The sequence below is a fragment of the Pteropus alecto genome, unplaced genomic scaffold, assembly GCF_000325575.1.
Source record: "Pteropus alecto unplaced genomic scaffold, ASM32557v1 scaffold94, whole genome shotgun sequence".
NCBI lineage: Eukaryota > Metazoa > Chordata > Mammalia > Chiroptera > Pteropodidae > Pteropus > Pteropus alecto.
In genome coordinates this window covers 4,093,784-4,113,052 of record NW_006437736.1, presented here as the reverse complement: position 1 = coordinate 4,113,052, position 19,269 = coordinate 4,093,784, and the positions used below count along the sequence as shown (strand labels likewise).

Here is a 19,269-nt window from a genome sequence, read left to right as displayed (position 1 = left end):
GAACCCTGGTGCAGGGTAGGGAACACAGGCCTTCGCACCAGATCGACATGGACGGGAACTCATCTCCATCTTGTAGCACTTGGACAGCTCACTTAGTTCTCTCAGCTTCACTTTTTCTCACATTTGAAGTGGAGATAATAATACCCACTTTACAGTGGGCTGGTGAATGTCAGATGTTTGAATAATAGACTGCATAGAGTGCTGCTCCATGGGAGATACTTCATCACGGGTCCCGTCCCTGCCCACTTTCTCCGAGCACTGCTTGGATGTTACAGTACAGGGAGGAGGCGGAGGTCGAAGCAGCCTTTGTTTGGGTAGGGTTTTGTTTTTTTTTTCTCAAGACAGTAATGACTTCAGCCATCAGACCCTACTTGGGTTAGGTGTATCTCTCCCCAACTGTCTGTCCCTTCCAGAACTCCCATTTCAGTTACAACATCCAGAAACTATTTCAGAGCAATATAAATGTCAAAGCAGTTATTTCCTATTTTTTGCTTTGTTGTATAAAAGTTATTACTTTAGAATTACTTTTGTGTATTCCATGTGAAGACTGCCTGGAGTGCATTCGTTTGTAGTCATTTATCTCAGCTGGTTAAAATCCAAGTTTTGGCTTCTGCCCACACATGATCTGACCACCTTCACTTGTCCAGTGACCGCAGGTGGAGGGACCTCCCCCACCCCTGGGCGGCTCTGCCAGCAGATAAAAACATGTGCATGGCATGCTCAGTTACGAATTTTGCACTACAATGTGTTCATTTAGACCTACTTATAAGTTTTTCATACGTGGATTTTCCTTCAACAAGTAATCTACAACTTAAATTGATTTCGCATTGTAATTATCAATAATAAAAACTAAAATTTCAGCCTGTGCTGGCATACCCATGTTTACCTGCCTAACTCTTTGGGAAACTGGCAGCAACAACAACAGAGATTAAAAGATGCTATGGAATAAAGCAAACAAGAGTTTTATGGTCCACCCTGCTCAGACTAGGTCCAAGGAGTATCACTGCCAAATCAGCCAACCAGAGAGCGCCCCCTGCCTCTTCCTCTCCCTCCCTCTTGTTATGGCGCGATCGATTCTAAGACCCACGGAGCCAATTGAGATTAATTATGAGCTTTTATTAGCCGGCCGGTGACTGACTCTCTACCACGCAGGGTTAGAGGAGATCAGCCCTGAGCTCCCAAAAGAGGCAGCTCATAAAGCCTAGAACCACACCCTGGTTTAACATCAAAGAAGTAAACAGATTAGCCACACCCTAGTTAACATCAAACAAGCAAGCGGATTACAGAAGCAGAAGTTGGCTGTTAGCATATCTTTGCCCAGAACCACACCCTTAACACTCTCTCTCAGTAACTTGTGTGCTCAGTACCTAGGTGGGGGTGCCTGTTATTTCAGAATCCCCTGATTTTATCTACTCCTGTGGATCCTGGATTCTTAACCTTTTAAAGTATTCTCAGGCCCAGCAGATACGTAAGCCACAGGGGGACCATTCATCCTTTCAGATGACTCCTGATCTGTTCCGAATCCTATAAAAATCCACTTGCTTCTTTCCATGTCTAATTTATTTCATAATAAAGCTCCTCCCTCGAGCCCTGGCAGTAACTACTGGGTGACCCGGTTTCTCCCGTAGTCCATTCTGCTTAGATTTTTCTGCTTTTAAATGTCAGAACTGAGACATCTCTGAAAATACTCAAAAGACCTTCTTCTCTGATTTGAAGACTATACAGTCTTAATAATAATGATAGTGGTGGTGACAGTATGCTGATCTTTTATATGCTTGTGTACTAATTATTATGTCATATAATATTATTTGATTATTATTTCCACTTAAAATAGCAACCACCTACTAGTATTACATGTCTTCTTGTTTAAGGTTCTTTGGGATAGATATTCTTATACAAAGCATGTTCAAGGTCACTGTCTAATAAGTAATTTGAATCCAGGTGAGCCTTCCAAAACTTTATGCGCTTAGCCAGCATGCGATGCTGCCTCTTTGTTTGTGTGATATAATAACATATTCATCTAACTTGTTTCAAAGGCAGCCCACTGAAGGTCGATCTCGTGATGGTGGTTTGCGTCTTGGAGAAATGGAACGTGACTGTTTAATTGGTTATGGAGCCAGTATGCTTTTACTAGAGCGGCTAATGATTTCAAGTGATGCCTTTGAGGTTGATGTCTGTGGGCAGTGTGGACTTCTGGGGTATTCTGGCTGGTAAGTGGATACCATATGTCTCTCATACCACACCCCTTGCCTCTTAAATCACAGCTCAAGAATTGACCCTGGAGCGTACCCACATATTCTCCAGCCTTCCCCATCCATGCGTTTCTAGAACTGGGGATTCTCCATGGACGTGTTTATTTTGTCTGCCTAATGTTCTGCTTTCTACACTGCTAGAGTTTAAACTACCAAGGAGTAAGGACTTTATCCTGTTTTTAATATTATCTCAAGTACCTTTTATAACACTATTCACCTATAAAAATTCTATGAGAGTCATTGTTAAATGTGATCATTACAGCATATTGTAAGTAGAAACATTATAGAGAAGATTGTGTTGAATGCCCTCATTTGACATTACACACAAAGAGCCACTTATGTTGCCCCAGGTCTTATAGCAAATTGGTGACAGAGCCAGGGCCAGGACTGGGTACCCAGATCCCTTGTCTATACCCTCTCTGCATATTAAGCTGCTTTTCCACTTGGAGTGTGGATTCCATGATGGCCGAGACCATGTCTGTCTCAGCAAATGTCTAGTGAGACTCTAATAGGCGCCAGGTGCTGTTCTAGGCCCCAGGAATTCAGTGGTGGGCAAAGCTGATGAACGGCTGCACGCCGGGAGCTTATCTTCTACCCCCTTATCATCATATTCTGTCTTACTTATCCCTGGTTCTCCAGCCTGGGACCTGGTAGATACATAATAAAAAATAATTGTTAAATGATGCTAACCCTGCATATGGAAGAATGCCAGTAGGTAAATTATGTAATTCATAAAGTTTGTAATTTCTGTGTAGAGTTCAGTCGACAAAGTTGAGCTTAAAAGATGATGCGCTACATATTTTTTGTTTGCATTTGTATAGTTAGAGCACCTTTCCTCCTCGTAGTGGTTCCACTTTATGGCCAAAGAACAGCGATCCGCTTCGGGTTGGTCATGCTCTAGAGCCCTGAACACCCCCGTAGGTGGAGGGCCTGTGGGTGCCCCGTCTCTGCTCCCTCTCCCATCAGAGAGCAGGTCTAACGAGGTCTAAGGCAGATGTCGTGGGGGTGGGAAGCAACCTTGACTCCCTCCTCACCCCTCACCTGCCCGCTCAGAGCCTCTTTCCTTAGGGCCGAGCATCCCCGAAAGGATGGAGATAGGCCCAGGCGAGCACTCACTGCCAGACTTCGAGGGATACGTGAGCCGTCTTTTCCCACCGAGGCCCCCTCTGTCCAGAGTCCCAACTTCTTGCCATCCTAAGCTGCCAGTTTCTTGGTTGAATAAAGCAAATCAAGAATCAGAATGAGTGAGCTTCTTAGGACACAAGTATATGCCTTTCTAGTTAAATGTCAAAACCTTTTAGCCAATTATTTTATGGGTTTGGTTGGGGGGGTGTGTGTGTGTTAGTGTGTGTGTGTAGAAGAGTTGATGAGACCTATCTGTGAAGAAATCATCTCATTTTAAAAACTAACGCAAGAGGTGGCCATCTGCACTTCATTCCTTTAATAAGGTTGCAGAGATGGGATTACATTATTCTGAGCATAAATTTGGCTCTTTCTTATGTCAATGACATTATAGGGGAGGGTTCAATTCTGAAATGTCTGTTCGTCTTTTGAAATGCATATTGAGTTTTTTTTTATTGTCCTGACTGTGTAAAAACAACAACAGAAAGCGTGTAATAGGAAGATTCCTGGACCTAGTTCCACTATGCTTAAATCTTCAGATTTGGCACAAGGATTTTTAAGTAATTTACTTTGAAAAGATGGTACAGAAGAGTCATTTTATTAACAACAGGGATCACGAAACTTCAAAACCGAGTCTCCTTTCCTTCTCCATCCTCCCTGCGTTTTCCCCCCCGTGGGAGTGGGGGGGAGGAGGGAGGGGGAGGAGTCGACCATATTCACTCGTACACTTTGAAAACCTTCCCCTCTCCTCAGCCGAACACGCGGGGAGACTGATGTAAGCAGTAATGTAGCTCAGCGTTATTCTGTTCGATTCCTATCTTCTTTCCTACTTTGTTTCTATCTCATTTAGAGATCATCTGATGGCAGCGCCTGATTTGGAAGCTCGCGTGTTCAATGCGCATTGTATTTGAAATCCTTTGAAAGAGAACTAAGTCGGGTTACACGGTTAAGGGTAATTACACAGACCTGGGTATACCGTACGTCTGACTTTGAGTGGCCTGTTTATAGCCTTGTTGCCAACAGAAAAAAATCCTCACCCAGTCTAGTAGTCGGGCAGCCTCCTTGTGCTGCTTTCAGGCAGAAGAGCATAATGATGCTGTCGTTTTCCCATGTTACCTGACGTGTGCTGGGTTGTGTGGGAGGGAGCACGGGCGTTTGTTGGAGGAAGTTGCTCTTTAATGAACAGCACAATGGAGGCCGAGTAATTAGAGCAGCTCAGAACCTTGAAACTGGCCTTTTGTCACTGATTTGCACATTAGTAAGGCATTGCTATGGGGATGTTTACAGCAAGACTGTTGTTCTGCAGAAGACATGAAGGGCATAAGTCACAAAAGAGAGGTCCAGAAGGAAAACTGCAGAGAAAAGAAAACCCCTATTAAGATAATTAGCTCATAGAGGATATTTTACTGGACAATCATTTCTCGTGTGAAGCCACAGCCGCCTCCTTTTGCTGGCTTTGCCTTGAAAAAATCAGTTTATTTTATTGTTGTTTGGGTCAAGTTTCTTCCTTGGAAATTGTTCAGACACAGGGTAAGGTAATTGATATATTTTTATTTATATGCGTGTGCGTGTGCGTGTGCATGTGCGTGTTTGTGTATTTATTTATATGCCTGGATGTATATGTATATGTGTGTATATAAATAGACACACATTGGAACATTTTAAATGATGGAGAAATATTTAATAATAAAGAATATGAGTGGACTTTCTGGATTATGGATCAGCACGCATGGAAATTTTAAATAGATTAGCCTGGATTGAAGTCACAGGGTAATGTACTAGACAGGAGAATCAGCAAGAAGTTTCTTCAGTTAAATCCTTTTCTCCAGTTTAGTTAAGGCATGAACATGATTCCTGAATAAATTAGATCAATCTAGGCACATTAAACACATAATTCTTAAACTATTATCGTTAAAGAAATCTTTAGGAAAAAGTCACTTTCCTTGTTTATGTTATTACTGTTGATGTAATCAACTAAGCCCTCTGCAGTCCCCTGGTGGGGACCCCAGCACGGTCCATGACGGCTCGGCCCCTTCCCATTCTCTTCTCCTCAGGAAGTTTGTATCTACATAGTCACTCACCACCACATTCAGATTCTCTTTTCTAAAATAATAAAAGTCTTATTTTACTGATTGCAAAAATGATCCCTGCTCTTTATAAAATGCTCAAAGTTACAAAAAATGTTAAGAAAAATGTAAATAGTCATATTAATTCTCACCACCCAGAAATGGCCACTGTTAACATTTTAGTTAACTCTTTTGGGGACATCTGTTTGCCAGGAGTTCTGTACTTTTTTTTTTAAATCATGAACACTTTGAGATTCTGCTGATAGAAAAATACAGAGATACTGAAAAAACATCTTGTTACATGTGATTTTGGGGGCTTCATACATTTACTAATACCCATCCAAGGACCCCCGTGGGACCATGCTATTTAGCAAACTGCTTTTTTCACCTCACGGTGTGTCCTGGACACCTTTACATTTCAATATATATGGGTCTACGTCATCCCATTTAATGGCTCTATAGTATTCTTCTTCTGAATGTCCTGTAATTACAGAACCGGTTGCCTCTTGGACATTTGAGCAGTCCCCTGCTCTGCGCTATTCATAGTGTGACCGTGAACATCCTTGTGTACATATCTTTGCCACTTTTGTGATCACTTAATCAAATAGTATGTGTGTTTTACATTGTTTACACATATCGCCTTACTGCCCTTCAGAATGGCCTTATCTCTGTCCACTTCCTGTCGGCACTGGGTCTTCTAAGCCTCGATTCTGTTCCTCTTATGCTCGTTTCCCCGTTAACTGGGAGGACCTTGTTTTCTACCCATTAATTGCAGGATTTATTCTGGGTCCCTATTGTCTCCGCTGCCCCAGACCCTCGACATGCAGGATAAGGTCCTGTTTTGGTCTGAAACCTGGGAGAGCAGTTCACGTCCCAGGGACCCTGCTTCAGTTGTAGCCATTGATTAAGATCGATGTTCAGGTCACTGGCTCCTCCTGAAGGAAGAGAAAATCCTAGCTGGTGTAGCGGGCGTGTTGGTTAGGAACGTGGGCTGCTGTAAGAACCAGACGGGAATATATGCTCACACGCAGAAGCCTTCGCCTTGCACAAGGGCCAGAACATCGTAAGTGCAGTAGCGTCCGATATTTATAGAAATAACCAAGCTTGAAGAGCCCTGGAAATACAAGTAGTGTTTGGTTGGACGCCACCTTTCTATGTGAAAGTCTCACCTTTCCCATCACACTTCGCGTATCTCAGTGACAAAAATCAAATGGTAAATGTGTAGCATGTAGTAGGTGCTTATCGAATACATAGAGACTGATCGACTCTGTTTAAAATGCTTTCAACTGTGAAGAAGTCTAAATCTAACTTTCAGATGGTTCAGATTTCTGGGGCTTATTCAGAACAAGGAGAAAGGCAGATGTTTTGCATTTTTAGGAGAAAGGTCTAGAAGTGTTGTACTAACTGATTAAAAAATTGTGTGCTTTTAAAACTGTGGTTTTAAAACAAGTGGTACTTGTTTCGGTTTGGGTTTTTTTTGCTTCTTTGGGGACACGTGTATGTTTGATAATGTGACGGAACACTGAGGAATAGAAAACCAACTTGATAGAGTGGTAGTAGAATTTTATAAAATGAATCGTCACTTCCTGCATGCAGCCCTTCACTTCTGAGTCGCTGCGCCTCTAACACGTGCTGACTTGGGTTTCAGGTGCCACTACTGCAAGTCGTCGTGTCATGTGTCTTCCCTCCGCATCCCGTACGCCTGCAAGCTGCTCTTCCAGGAACTGCAGTCTATGAACATTATCCCCAGGTTGAAACTGTCCAAATACAATGAGTAAGGGAGGTAAGGTTATTTAAGAGAACAATCAATATGTCCAGCAGAAAACAGAAGGGATCGAGGACCACTTCTGCTCCTGTGAATAATTCTTTCGAATGTTCTCTCAAAAAAAGAAAAATTGATGGAGAGGCTTTTTATACACTAGAACACTGACCAAGACAACCTTGATCTGTGACCCTCGGGCCATGGGAGAGATGCCAACGATGTGGACTGTAATGTAGTCTCTTGTTCAGATACTGAACTTGATTCACAAATGGACGTAACCTAAAAGTAAATAAACTTTTATTTATGTTCTGGTATCTTGCAGTTTACTCATTAGAAAAACATTCCTCAAAAAGAATGTTTGGGGTTAAATAAACCTCAGGAGTCTTATGCAAGTTAAAGGAAACGAAGAATCTCTTTGAATCGATCGACTCGGCCCTTGTCAGGGGGGCTGATCTGGGCAGTTTGCGAAGCAGAGAGAACTGCGGGAAGCCAAGAGCGTGGCTGACAAAGTGGTGGCTTTCTTATCTGGTACTATGACGGGAGAAATTTTCCCAACAATGGAATCTCGCCTTTATACACCCAAACTTTTTAATTTTAAGCTTGGTGAAATACAATAAACATATTCCTACCATCTTAAGCAAGTTTGCCAAGGTCGTCACTTTGTCTTACGGACCTCATTGCTACTATTTTGAACCTCCATGACTGTGTCGTGCAGTGATATTTGCTGAATATCTGAAAATAATTCCCTGGATGTTTTAGAACTTTTCTGTCCCTTCCATTCCTGCCAGGATGTTAGCTGTTCATTTTCTTTTTAATCTGACAGCCTTTTTCACCCATTTCTAATTTGTTCTTAATTGCTGTGCCCCGAAGCCAGATAAATACTCGTGTCAAGGATTGTTTATAAAATAAGTCAGAAAAGCTGTGAGTAACGGTCTAAGGCTGCATTCCTAGCGTGTCACATTGAGCATGTTTCATAGAATATTAATAGATATTATACATCAACAGGTGTCAAATTCCAGTGTCAAATAAGGTTGGGAAACCGGGTGTAACCAAGTTAAACGTACCAAGGACGTTCTCAGAGCCTTGAGTGAGCGGCCGTGGTCCAGGACTGTCCACAAGAGGGACATTCCGGGAAACAGGCCAGTCCTCGACTTGAGAACCCAACATCGACATCTCTAGGTTTTCTCCACAATGAAAAGCTCTCACCCGGTGTGCAGGTCCTAGGAGCTTCACGGTAAACGCAGAACGAAGGGGATGCTACGAGGGAGCGGGCCTTCCTCAGCCATCGCCATGGTCTCCGGTCGCCTCGGGGACTCGGGCGTATCCCAGAGGCGGAGAGGTTTGACTGCCCGCATCGCTGGTTATGCCTGTCGTTCCTTCCTTTCGTCTTGCTTTGTAGTCCTCAAAATTGAGGGTGCCTAAAGATGACTGTACTGGATTCAATGTGTAAAACACACGTACTGTACTTTGTGGGCCAATTAAGGAGTTTTCTAGGGTGATTTTGACCGTTTCCTATTATGTGACAACTCCGCTTATCAACTGCATCGAAGCCGTAATTGCCCCGTGGTGTGGCGAACCATTTCAGTGACTACTCGGAGGGTCAGTTTGCGAAGAGCTGGCAGTGTGCAGGATATGGGAGGACTGTGTCATTTATCAGTCGGTACCTGCCATGTGTGAGGCACTCATACTAAGGACAGAAGGAGCCAGGACATGGCCTGTGCCAGCAGGGGAGGCCAAGACATCAGCTGGTCATAGAGCAGCGTCCTGCGATCTGCCAAGGATGACCTCCACCGTGCGGAGTGAGCTCCCAGGGCAGAACGATCAGCTGTGCTCTGGGGATTTGGAAACACGTCACAGCATGATTATTCCATTTACACGGCTGAAGAAACTGAGGCACCGCGTGGCTCAGTGACACCCCCCCAGCACCCCGCCGCCAGCCGGGGAATAGCGTGGGCCTCAGGACCAGGCCTTCTGACTCCTCCGTGGATCTGTTTTTCAGTTACCAAATGTGACAATTTTTATTCAAATGCTATTGATCGTTTTGAGAGGAGTTGCCTACCTAGCCTTCTAGAAAATTCTCAGTTACCTAAGTTAGCAAAGATTTAAGAAAGTATGGGTTCCAAACTGAGACAGCCGTAGAGGAAAAAATTATGTCAGGTTGACATTTCAAAAACTAGCAGATACTACATTTAAATAGCTATTTGACTCTGGGAAATACTGTAATAAAAGAGAGGCCAGAAATGGTAAGTTAGTCCTACTATAGTTTTATTTTTTAAAGTTATTTGTAAACTCCTTGTTTTAAAAACTACCAATTAGATTTCCATTTCCAGTAATGGTAGAGTAAACTTTTACAGACCACCCTCAAAGCGCTTTTTCCCTCAAGGTTTTGCCAGGTCAGAAGTGGCACAGGGATGAGAGGCTGCAAAGCCACACCAAAGCCACCAAGAGGCTGCAACCCTAACCTGAGCTTTGGCAGAGCCCAAGAGCTGGAGAGACAACACTGTGGGCTCAGAGTTGTCGAGACACCAGGACCAGAAAGGCCAAGATCTTAAATAGAAAGAGAGCCCCTTGAGGGGGGCCCACCTTCTCCATTGCATTAGACTCTTCTGGCCATAACAGAATACCACAGACTGGGTGGCTTAAACAACAGAAATTTTCTCACAGTTCTGGACAGTCTAAGTCCAAGGTCAAGGTGCTGACAAGGTTGGTTTCTGGCGCGGACTCTGTTTCTTCCTGGCTGTGGACAGACACCCCTTGCTCTGCCCTCACGTGGCCCTCCCTCGGCGTGTGCCAGAAGAGAGAGCCCCTCGCCTTGAAAGGACACCAGTCCTATCAGATTAGGACCTTGTGACCTCATTTCACATTAATGACCTCCTTAAAGGCCCTGTCCCCAAGTACGGTCACATTGGGAGTTGGGACTTCAACGTATGAATTTTAGAGGGATGCGCTTCGTACCATAATACCCCTCAAGGCATCGCCAAGCTTCCTTCAGAAGAGAGTTTGGAGCCAGTGCAGAAACGAGGGTTTTGCAAAAGCTGTTTGTGAAAGCCGCCCCGTCTCACGGTGATAGGGAGGATGGAGAGTGGCGGGATTCAAGAACACTTCCTCGGAGCATCCATTTACCAGTGAGATCAAAGTGAGGCCTGTCGTCGGCACAGGAGTCCCGGAATAGTTTCATGAAGCCCACAGAACCAGTTCTCAAAACACTTCCATGTGGTGAGAGCCAAGTAAAGGATTTTTTTCAAAAAAGAAAAAGACCTTGATTGGGTGCTACATAATGGGATAGTTTTCAGCTGCTTCAGAGCATTTTGAGCTAACACCTTTATTTGCAGTAATGAGTCACATGAGAATGAGCACATTAGGGCTGGTGGCTGGGCCCATCCACTTCTCAGCTGTCTGAGTAATAGAGAAGCCGGTTTCTGTAAATTCCTTTGCAGAATGGATGGTCAGAAAAGTGACTGTAAAAATAGCACCTCTTTACCATCCACATTTACTCCATATGTGTCTTGAAAACAGTTATTTCATTTGCTGACCAGAAGTTGGATTTTTACTGCATCAGCCCCACGGGGTCAAGGTTTTAAGAAATTAAAGTCAAGCTTTAAAGAGGCAATTTGAAATGGGAAAAAAACGAGTGGTGGCGGTCCAGAGGTATATGCCGTTTGTGGCCGGTGCCAAGCTGCCCGTTTGGGTTTCAGACACAGGCTCCGGAAGCAATTAAGAGATTCGCTTCAGCAAATCAAATTTCTTGTGATCAGGATGTCATGGCAGAAAATTTCAGAACAGCCTGAAACTCACATTTTCCCTCACAAATCTAAAATCGCAAGCAGTGGTCAAAGGAGTTAAAGTATTTTTCAGGTCCAAGTAACAGCCCTAGTTCCATGCATAATAAATTTTAAGTCCGGTTAACTCCCCGTCATCCACGTTATGGAGGCAAGTAGTGATGTGAATAAATTAAAACGTGATGGATCTGGAAAATTTGCATCGGATGCTGGGATGACGTTTACATTCACATTTCTGATATAACTTGAGTGGAGGTTTGGTGAATTCACTCTAATAGTGACTCCTGTGAAAGCCTTGAAGAAGCTGGAATAAGTAGTACGCTTTGTGGTTAGGTAGTGATGACGGATCTTTGGAGGGAGCAGGGTAGCCTGACAACTGGAATGCTTCTAGGCCAGCGGCCCTCAAAGTGTGGTCCCTAAACCAGCAGCATCAGCATCACCTGGGAACTTATTAGAAATTTGGGGGGTGGAATCCAGCAGTGTGTGTTTTAACAAGCCCTCCACGTTGTCCCAATGCAACTAAAAGTTGAGATTTACTGTTTAAGCTACGTGAAGAGCTCTGGATTCTTGCCCCCCCCCCTTAGAACCAGCCTTTGGATTTTTAGGGGTACCAAAGGACCCACCCCTTGGAAACTAGCCCCCATTTTTCTCTCTTTCTTGCCTGTGTGACTTCCCCTTAAGCAGCAACTTGTATTGGACTGTTCCTCCCTCTGAGCTCCCGCTCCACTTTCCCAGCCTCTCTCGCCTCTGAGCGGAGGAAATGGGCAGTAAAGGCCAGATTTATACAGGAATCCAGAATGTCTCCAGACGTTGCCAAATGTCCCCGCAGGGCAAAATCGCCCCCATTTGAAACCCACCGATAGACATGGTTTAACTACAAAACAAATGAGAACAATATCAAATTGTAGTTGTATGGATTTGTCCTCAGTAAAATGACAGCCATTGTGCTTCTGGATAATCAAGTAATTATCCAGATTATCATGCAGAATCATTATTATACTAGCAAACGTTAATATAAGCCTCAAAGCCCTTGTGTTTTCTTCCATGTACCAGTTATAAACCGAAGTCAATTATATTGGTCGTTAAATAAGTTCCATTCCTGTCGTGCATGTGCTTTCATATAACTGGTGATAATGTTATAGATATCAAAAAATAAGGTTAGTTATAACCATTCTTATTTGCATTTGCCCACAGCTTGATTTGTTTTAGACCTAGCCAGTTCGAGGTTTTTGTCAAAAACACATGCTGATTTTCATCATTTACCCAACAATTCCCTCAGTTTTGTGTCTGCCTGCCTGCCAGGCAATAGAAACTGTTCAGCTCCCAGGCTAACCCAGCACCAAAAACTCTGCTTCCCTTTGTATGATCCTGTGCAAGTAAATGGGGCCACACGTCCTAGCGGAGCCTCTCCCAGCAAGCTCAAGTACCGCCTGCACTTTACGAGGACAGCAATCGGGCCGGGTCTCCAGAGCAGAAATCTCAGCAGTGCAACTGCCTTTTCGAGTTCCTGGAAAATTTCCTTCATCGTTACTCTGAGTCTTGCATGTCCCAAGTAGGTCTACAATCTGTCAGGGCCTGAGATATATAAACCTTGGTCCAGAAAGTAAAACAGGAAGCTGTTAGTGATGCATTACCTGCTCTGCCAGCAGGGAGAGTTACTCTAATGACCTTACTCGGTGTCAGATGTTACAAAAATCTAGGAGTAAATATTTGTAGAGATTGAGACAGGCACAGTTCTGAGCAGATGCTGTAGAGACCTTTTAAAGTCAGGGATGCAGATACACATACATGTGCTTCTATTCTGTGTCTGGATCTCCTTGGCATCTCCCTAATCGATCATGGCAGTCTACCTGCTAAACCTGATTTTGGCCTCAGACCCTTGAACACCAAGCTCAAAAGCCGTAACCTATCAGCTGGGGAGGGGCAGGAACGTGCTATGGTCAAGGGCAAGGGCTGCAGTCAAACCGCCTGCCTTCAAATCCTAGCTCTACCACCAGCAAGTTGTGTGATCTTGGGCAAATTATTTTTGCCTCAGTTTTCCGCATCTGTAAAAATGAGGTAATAATACTCAAAGCTAATTGAATCAGTTCATGCGACCCACATAAGTGCTCAGTCAGTATCAGCTATCAATATGATTATTTGGCGGTGGCTTCCATATGGAACCTATTTGCCATCTCTGTATGATAGCATTCCTTCTCTTAATTAAGTCCATTTCACCTATGTGACTCGTCACATGCGCGGGGCAGCCTATCATGCTGACAAATCGAGGGTTTGATTTTTGTTGTAGTCTTTTGAATGTGCCCCTCACTTTTATTCAGACACTCCCAAATGCATGTCTTTGGTTCCAGTGGAGACTGGGTCAGAGGGTGTGGTTGACTAAAAGTGAAGCCACTTCCACTCTTAGAAAACAAACAGCTTCAAGTATTTACCTAACACTGGGTTAGGAGTGCAGTCTTCACATGGGAAAGAAATTCAAGACACGCATATGGCGTTGTTGGCCTTCCCATCCGGGATCCCCACTCCAACGAGTTACCAGATTTTATGTATATACTTATATTCAGCTGTGTGCATTGAACTCGGCATTAATGTCCCCCGCGTAAGAATCTGATGACCTGCATTAAAAAGAATTTGTGTATGAAGGAATCTTTGGCTTACATGCAAAGGAAAAAGTCTCCCCTGGAAAAATGCAGGCCTTACACATTTAGCAGGCCCTCGTGTCCACAGAAACAGTCATTGGCAATTAGGCAACTGCCAACAGATCAGAGGCAGGAGCCCGCACATGAAACGGAGGCGGCACATGGAGATCACCGCCTTCTATCTCTGAGTTATGGGCGGCCGAGGCTGCCTCCCCCTGGGCCCAATCTGCTCTGAGCTTTTCCTGCTGTGGACAGAGGCCCCCGGGACTTTTACGTACCCCAGTTTTCATGCAGCTTACTGATCCCTTTTTCACATGAATGAAAAACGCCTTTGATTTTGAATTCTCACGTCTGTTTTGTGTAACACTTAACTGATGTGCCAGAATCATTCTGTACCTTAAAGGGAGTCTCACGCTGGGGTTATTAAAATCGGTCCTTATGTGAAGAGTCACTTTGCTCACTTAAAGGATAACCACCCTGGCTTTCTTAATGATGCTCATCTCGTTAAACCTGGATTAGGGAAAAGAGAGGCAAGCAGACCAGCGGCCAGAGCCTATTGATGAGTTGGTCCAGCCACACAAGAGGCTTCAAAGAAATATTATCTGCTGATCAGCCGAACGGAAGCCTCTGAGCCTTCTAGCCCTGCCCTTCTTTGGGAATTCTGCTTCAGAGCGTTAATTCCAGTTAGAATCCTAATAGAGACCTTGAACTCGTGGGTCCACTCCGTTTGATCGGATGACAGGATGGCTGTTTCATTATCTGTGGAACTCCCCATCTCTGGAGAGGTTCGAACCATTAATCTATTCGCCCAATGTTCTCTTTCTTCTAGGTGGAGGGCATTCTACTAAGTCCTGGGAATGCAGTCCTGAGTTAGATGCTCAGGATTGGGAGGGAAGACAAGTTACAACACAAGGAGTCGGAAGGCTGCCATTCACATACGTAACTGGCAAATCCAACTACATCCTCAGCTTGGGAAAGAGAGGAAGGGTAGCATTTGAACAAGGCAGACCGCTCCGCTCTCACCTCCCCATTGTCAAATCTAGATTAAGTGGAAGATAATCTACTGTCTCCTCCTGCCTCTCACTGTGAGAATCTGCTCTAATGTGAATCTCTAGAGTTAAAAAGATTGTGGGTATTTCTGGGGTTTTTTGTTTGTTTGTTTTGTACATTATGGACCCTAAATTTAAGATCCTATTTCTTTACGTGCTCCAAGAAATAGCCAACTGTCCCAATGCAGAGTGGTTTAAGTTGTCTTCAAGGGTGATTTTCACATTACAGGGTTTTCCCTTTAAATGCCAACTATGGAAGCTAATGCCCCAATGAAATCAGGTTCCTCCGTCATACAGCAGAAGGGGAAGCCAGCCGTGGTGTCACCGAGGGGAGATCCTGAGCAGGCAGAGCCAATTTCCCAGAGCTAACCTGAAGAGGGGGAGGGCAGTCTGGGGTGACATGGGAGGGGAGAAGGAGAAGGAGGTGGACAATGAGGACGCTGGAGGGAGTAAGGAAGTAGCATTGACAGGACTTTGTAGGTGACAGAGAGAAAGGGATCAAGGAGCTCTGAAGGAATGATGTGGACAGTCAAGTGGGTAGCAAACCACCAAGATAAGGAGCCCCTGGCAGAAAGACGGCGGGAGGCGGGGGGCGGGGGCGGTGATGCGTTCCGTTTGGAACATACTGAGCTGGGCGCCTGACTAAGGGACACCTGAGTGAGCAGCGTGCCCAGGGATAAGAGGCAGGGCTCCCAGGGCACGTTTGGAAGCCACTGGTGATTGTAGGTCCGGGCATGGGTGTGACCTCCTCCCCGGAGAAATGCTGCATAGACACCAGCACTTGCGATTCAGTTCAGGGCGGCACAGTTTTCTTACTTGCATCAAACTTGTATCTTGTCTCCACGGCAAAACTCCCAGTTCTCGTTCTCAACAACACTGGTGATTCCTACCCCATAACGTAAGCACAACGATCTCAATAGCGGTACCAACAGTACCGCTACTGGAGAGAGCTTTGTGGCTTCAGGGCTCCTTCTGTTTATTTGGCGTATCCCGCTCGGGAGGAACAGCCAACCGCCCGTTGTGCGAGTGATTCAGAATTGCTCTCTGGGAGGTTTCCACTGACAGTATACAAAGTTAGGTTCATTTATTTCATTTGATTTTGGTTTTTAGGAAGTATTTTTTATTTCATTTTATTTTATGATTAGGTTGCTTCTATCCCTGTGTTCTCCGTGCTATTCACTTCCTTCTGTAGGTAACCATTTACCTTCTTTATGTTTACATTTTATTGTTTTGTAAATGTATGCATATGTCCTCTTCTTGGAAAAACAGAAGTGTCAACATATACTTCTCCACCTTGTTTCTTTTCACCCAACATTATATCCATGAGATCCTTACATAGTACCATGAAGAATAAATGGATCTTTCTGTCATCGGGATCAGATAGTACATACCACTTTGTAGCCTGTCAATTGTCACTTAATACCCCAAGTGCTTCTTTCCCTCTTTCCCCTAAAGCTTTGGAAACACATTCAAATGCACACCAGTTTGGGGGAGGGGCCCCATGACAGTATTTCTGAGGCTTCTGGTTTCATCCATCAATTAAAAACTACACATATGTAGTCCACTAACGTTAGGTCAAATCATATGTAGACTTTCAACACATTGTGTAAATAATAAAAACAATATTTTAAATTATTTCCATTTAAATCTGTAAAAGAATGACTTGCCATATTTTAGCCAGGATTTATATGCAGCTTGATGATGAATGACTGGAAAACCCTACGTGAGGGTTCCCATCAGTCTTTTCTTGCTTTTTTCACTCAATCAGAGAATCCTAGGTTTTAATAGTTCTGAATGTTCATTGTGGAACGTGTTTCTATCGCTGCCTCAAATCACCTCAAAACCGAGCAGCTTAAAACAGCAGTTAATCTCCCATGATGCTGTGGGTCAGGAACATATGCAGAGCTTAGCCGGGCAGCTCTTCAGCTCTGTGCCAGGTCAGCAGGGCTGTCTCAGCTGCATTCAGCTGGTGGCTGGGCCGAGCGGGCTGGAAGGCCTCACTCACATGTCTGGCGCCTCAGCTGGAGTGTCTGAAATGACTGATGGCCTTGCTCACTCCCTCTTCCTGTGGCTCCCCAGCAGGGGTCCAGATGGTTTACAAAGGCAGCTCTGCTCCAAGGGTGAGTCTTTCAAAAGGACTGAGCCCCAGTACTTATCAAGGACAACCTTATCATTTGCTGATGTCCCATTGGTCAAAACAAGTCACAAAGTCCAAAGTCAATGTGAGAAGGGACCACCCAGGTGTGTGAACACCAGGGGGCATGATTGGGAGCCAGCAGTGAAACAGTCTATCCAGGACTTTCTCGTTCAGTCAAGCCTTCTTTCAGCTCTGTGTTAGACTCTAGCTTTATGCATAGGTCATGCTCAACAGGTGGAAGGGTAAGTGTTTCCATTTGGGATGCTGTGGTAAATGCACCCCTTGATGCAGTCTTGAGATTTCGCCCTGGAAAGTATTTCCTCATTTCCATTGCAACGTTTGGACGTGGCTTTTTAAAGGTGCCCTGATCACTGATTTATTCTGACAAGAAAATAAAGGATTGGGAAGGACTTGAACTTAGCATTTAAGTCATCTGTTCCAGTTTGTCCTTCTTAAGAAGTCTTGCTACCTACTCTGACTAGGAATAGCCATAGAATATTGGCCCTGAAGCGATGATCTCTGGTTACACAAAATACTTGCTATTTCGCTGAGTTGCTTCCTTGGTGCAAGGCACTTAAAATCATTGAAATGATCTTAACTGGCATCATCAGCATCATGAAAAATGTTTTATCTGTCATTTAAAAAATTCATAATAATGTTAGGATCAGGAATGTTGGTCAGGGGTCTTTAGCTTTATCTGTTTAGTTCAGTTTTTTATGATCAGAGTATTCTCATGTACTCTTTGTAATCAAAGCACGAGTTAACAGAGAAGAGACAACTTGCGTGAGCCCTTTCCCCTCCACAGCAAGCATACGTCAGTGTGGGAAACCCCGTCTCATCCTTGTTTGCACTTCACATGGGTGTCTGAGATTGCGTCATAGCCACAGTTCTCACTAGTTCCTTCTACGCTGAGTCCGACTCTTACCACTGTCTGTTCTGTGTGATTCCAGTGCTGTGTTGACCATGAGGGACAACTCCTTGTTAGAGGATCTTTTTCTCGCCTTTTCATCACTACAGGTCCCAGCACACTTTGTCCTATCAAATCATCTTGAGTAAGAACTAACTGTTCATCCAGTGGAAAAATATCTTGTCTCCTGTGTCAGGGTTTTCACTAATAAAGAGACCCAGTTTCAAGATGCAATACACTTTTACCGCAGGTATGTACCACAATGCACCTTGAGCAGAACCACGGTCTGTATGGTAGAGGTTTTGTCCAACTGGGCAGGGGCGTATCTTTAAGCATGTTCACCTGAGAGCAATGGCTGCTCCGTATTGTGCACTATTGATAATATGTACCATCCAACAGGTCATTTGAAAAAGGAAAGCTGCCAGATGCTCACTCCACTTTTTTTTTTTTTTTTATGAGAAAACAATCTTAATAGTGTGGATGGTTTCAGAAGCTTTTTCTCGGGTGATGTGATTCATACACTGAAGGCAGCTATAGGGGAAGTTAAGAGTGAAGCTTCAGGAGGCAGAAGTTCAAAACTCAGCTCTGCCACTTCTTAGCTACACTGGACTACTGGATAGGAAAAAGGGTTAACCAGTCGATGGACCACATTTTGAGAACTGCCTGCAGCATGACTTGGTGTAAAGGTCCTTGGAATAGTTTGTGGTAGCAGTGGGGAGTAAGGCTTACTCCCAACTTTCATAAACTTCTCAAACGTGTTTGTGGCCATAACAATTTTAAACTACTGAATAAAGAAAGCATGCCTTCTTTAATCATTCTGCCAGGTACAGGCCCTGAGAGAGAAGACATGAGAGATTATGATTTGGGATATAACCCGGAAGTTAAAATGGGATATTTTTGCTCCAAAATGCTGAGAACAATAGAGTGTCCCCCCACCACCCCCACACTGCCATTTCCTAAGTCAAGGAGCTAGGACCCCAATGCAGGGCATACTGAGGCTGTGAAATCAGTTCTTTCGGCATTAGGAATCACCCACCTCTAGTCTACAAAAGGAAGGTGGTTGAAGAGGCCAGAGGGAGTGCTTTCTTTGTAGAGAGGCATTGGATTGTTGTGGGATTTTCCCTTCCCCTCACCTATGAAGGATAGTGGGATAGAGAGAGTCTTCCCTCCTCTCAACCCAAAAGAGAGGGACTTCAAGGGAATGGCCAGGTTCTGCTCCAGCCCTCCTCCAGGGTGAGACTGCTGACTTCCTGTATCCCCACGAGGTAGAAGAGAATGAGGGAGGTAGCTCTCTGGGCTCCTTTCTATAAGGGCACTAATCCCATTCTTGAGGGCTCCATCCTCATGAGCTAATCAGCCCCACAACGTCTCCACCTCCTAATATCACATTGGGTGTTAGAATTTCAACATGTAATGGCGGGGGGCGGGGGGCGGGCACAATTATTCAGTAAGTAACAGTAGAGCAAACGTCTACCCTGAAATCTGAAGAGACAGGCAAATCCAGAGATACATCTGAGATCTGCTTACCTGGAGCAGAAGCTGCTAGGTAAGCAGATCTA

General features: G+C 44.4%; 1 protein-coding gene across 1 annotated transcript in view; it reads left to right on the top strand.

The window, feature by feature from the left end:
• The window catches only part of POLR3B (RNA polymerase III subunit B), a 102,702-nt gene extending 95,186 nt beyond the window's left edge, over positions 1 to 7,516 (top strand). Inside the window, exons 27-28 of the mRNA XM_006914518.3 lie at positions 2,024 to 2,210; positions 7,089 to 7,516. Of these exons, the coding sequence (XP_006914580.1) occupies positions 2,024 to 2,210; positions 7,089 to 7,218 (317 nt within the window). The 3' untranslated portion in view covers positions 7,219 to 7,516. The remainder of the gene's footprint in view (positions 1 to 2,023; positions 2,211 to 7,088) is intronic.
• The last annotated feature ends 11,753 nt before the right edge of the window (positions 7,517 to 19,269 follow it).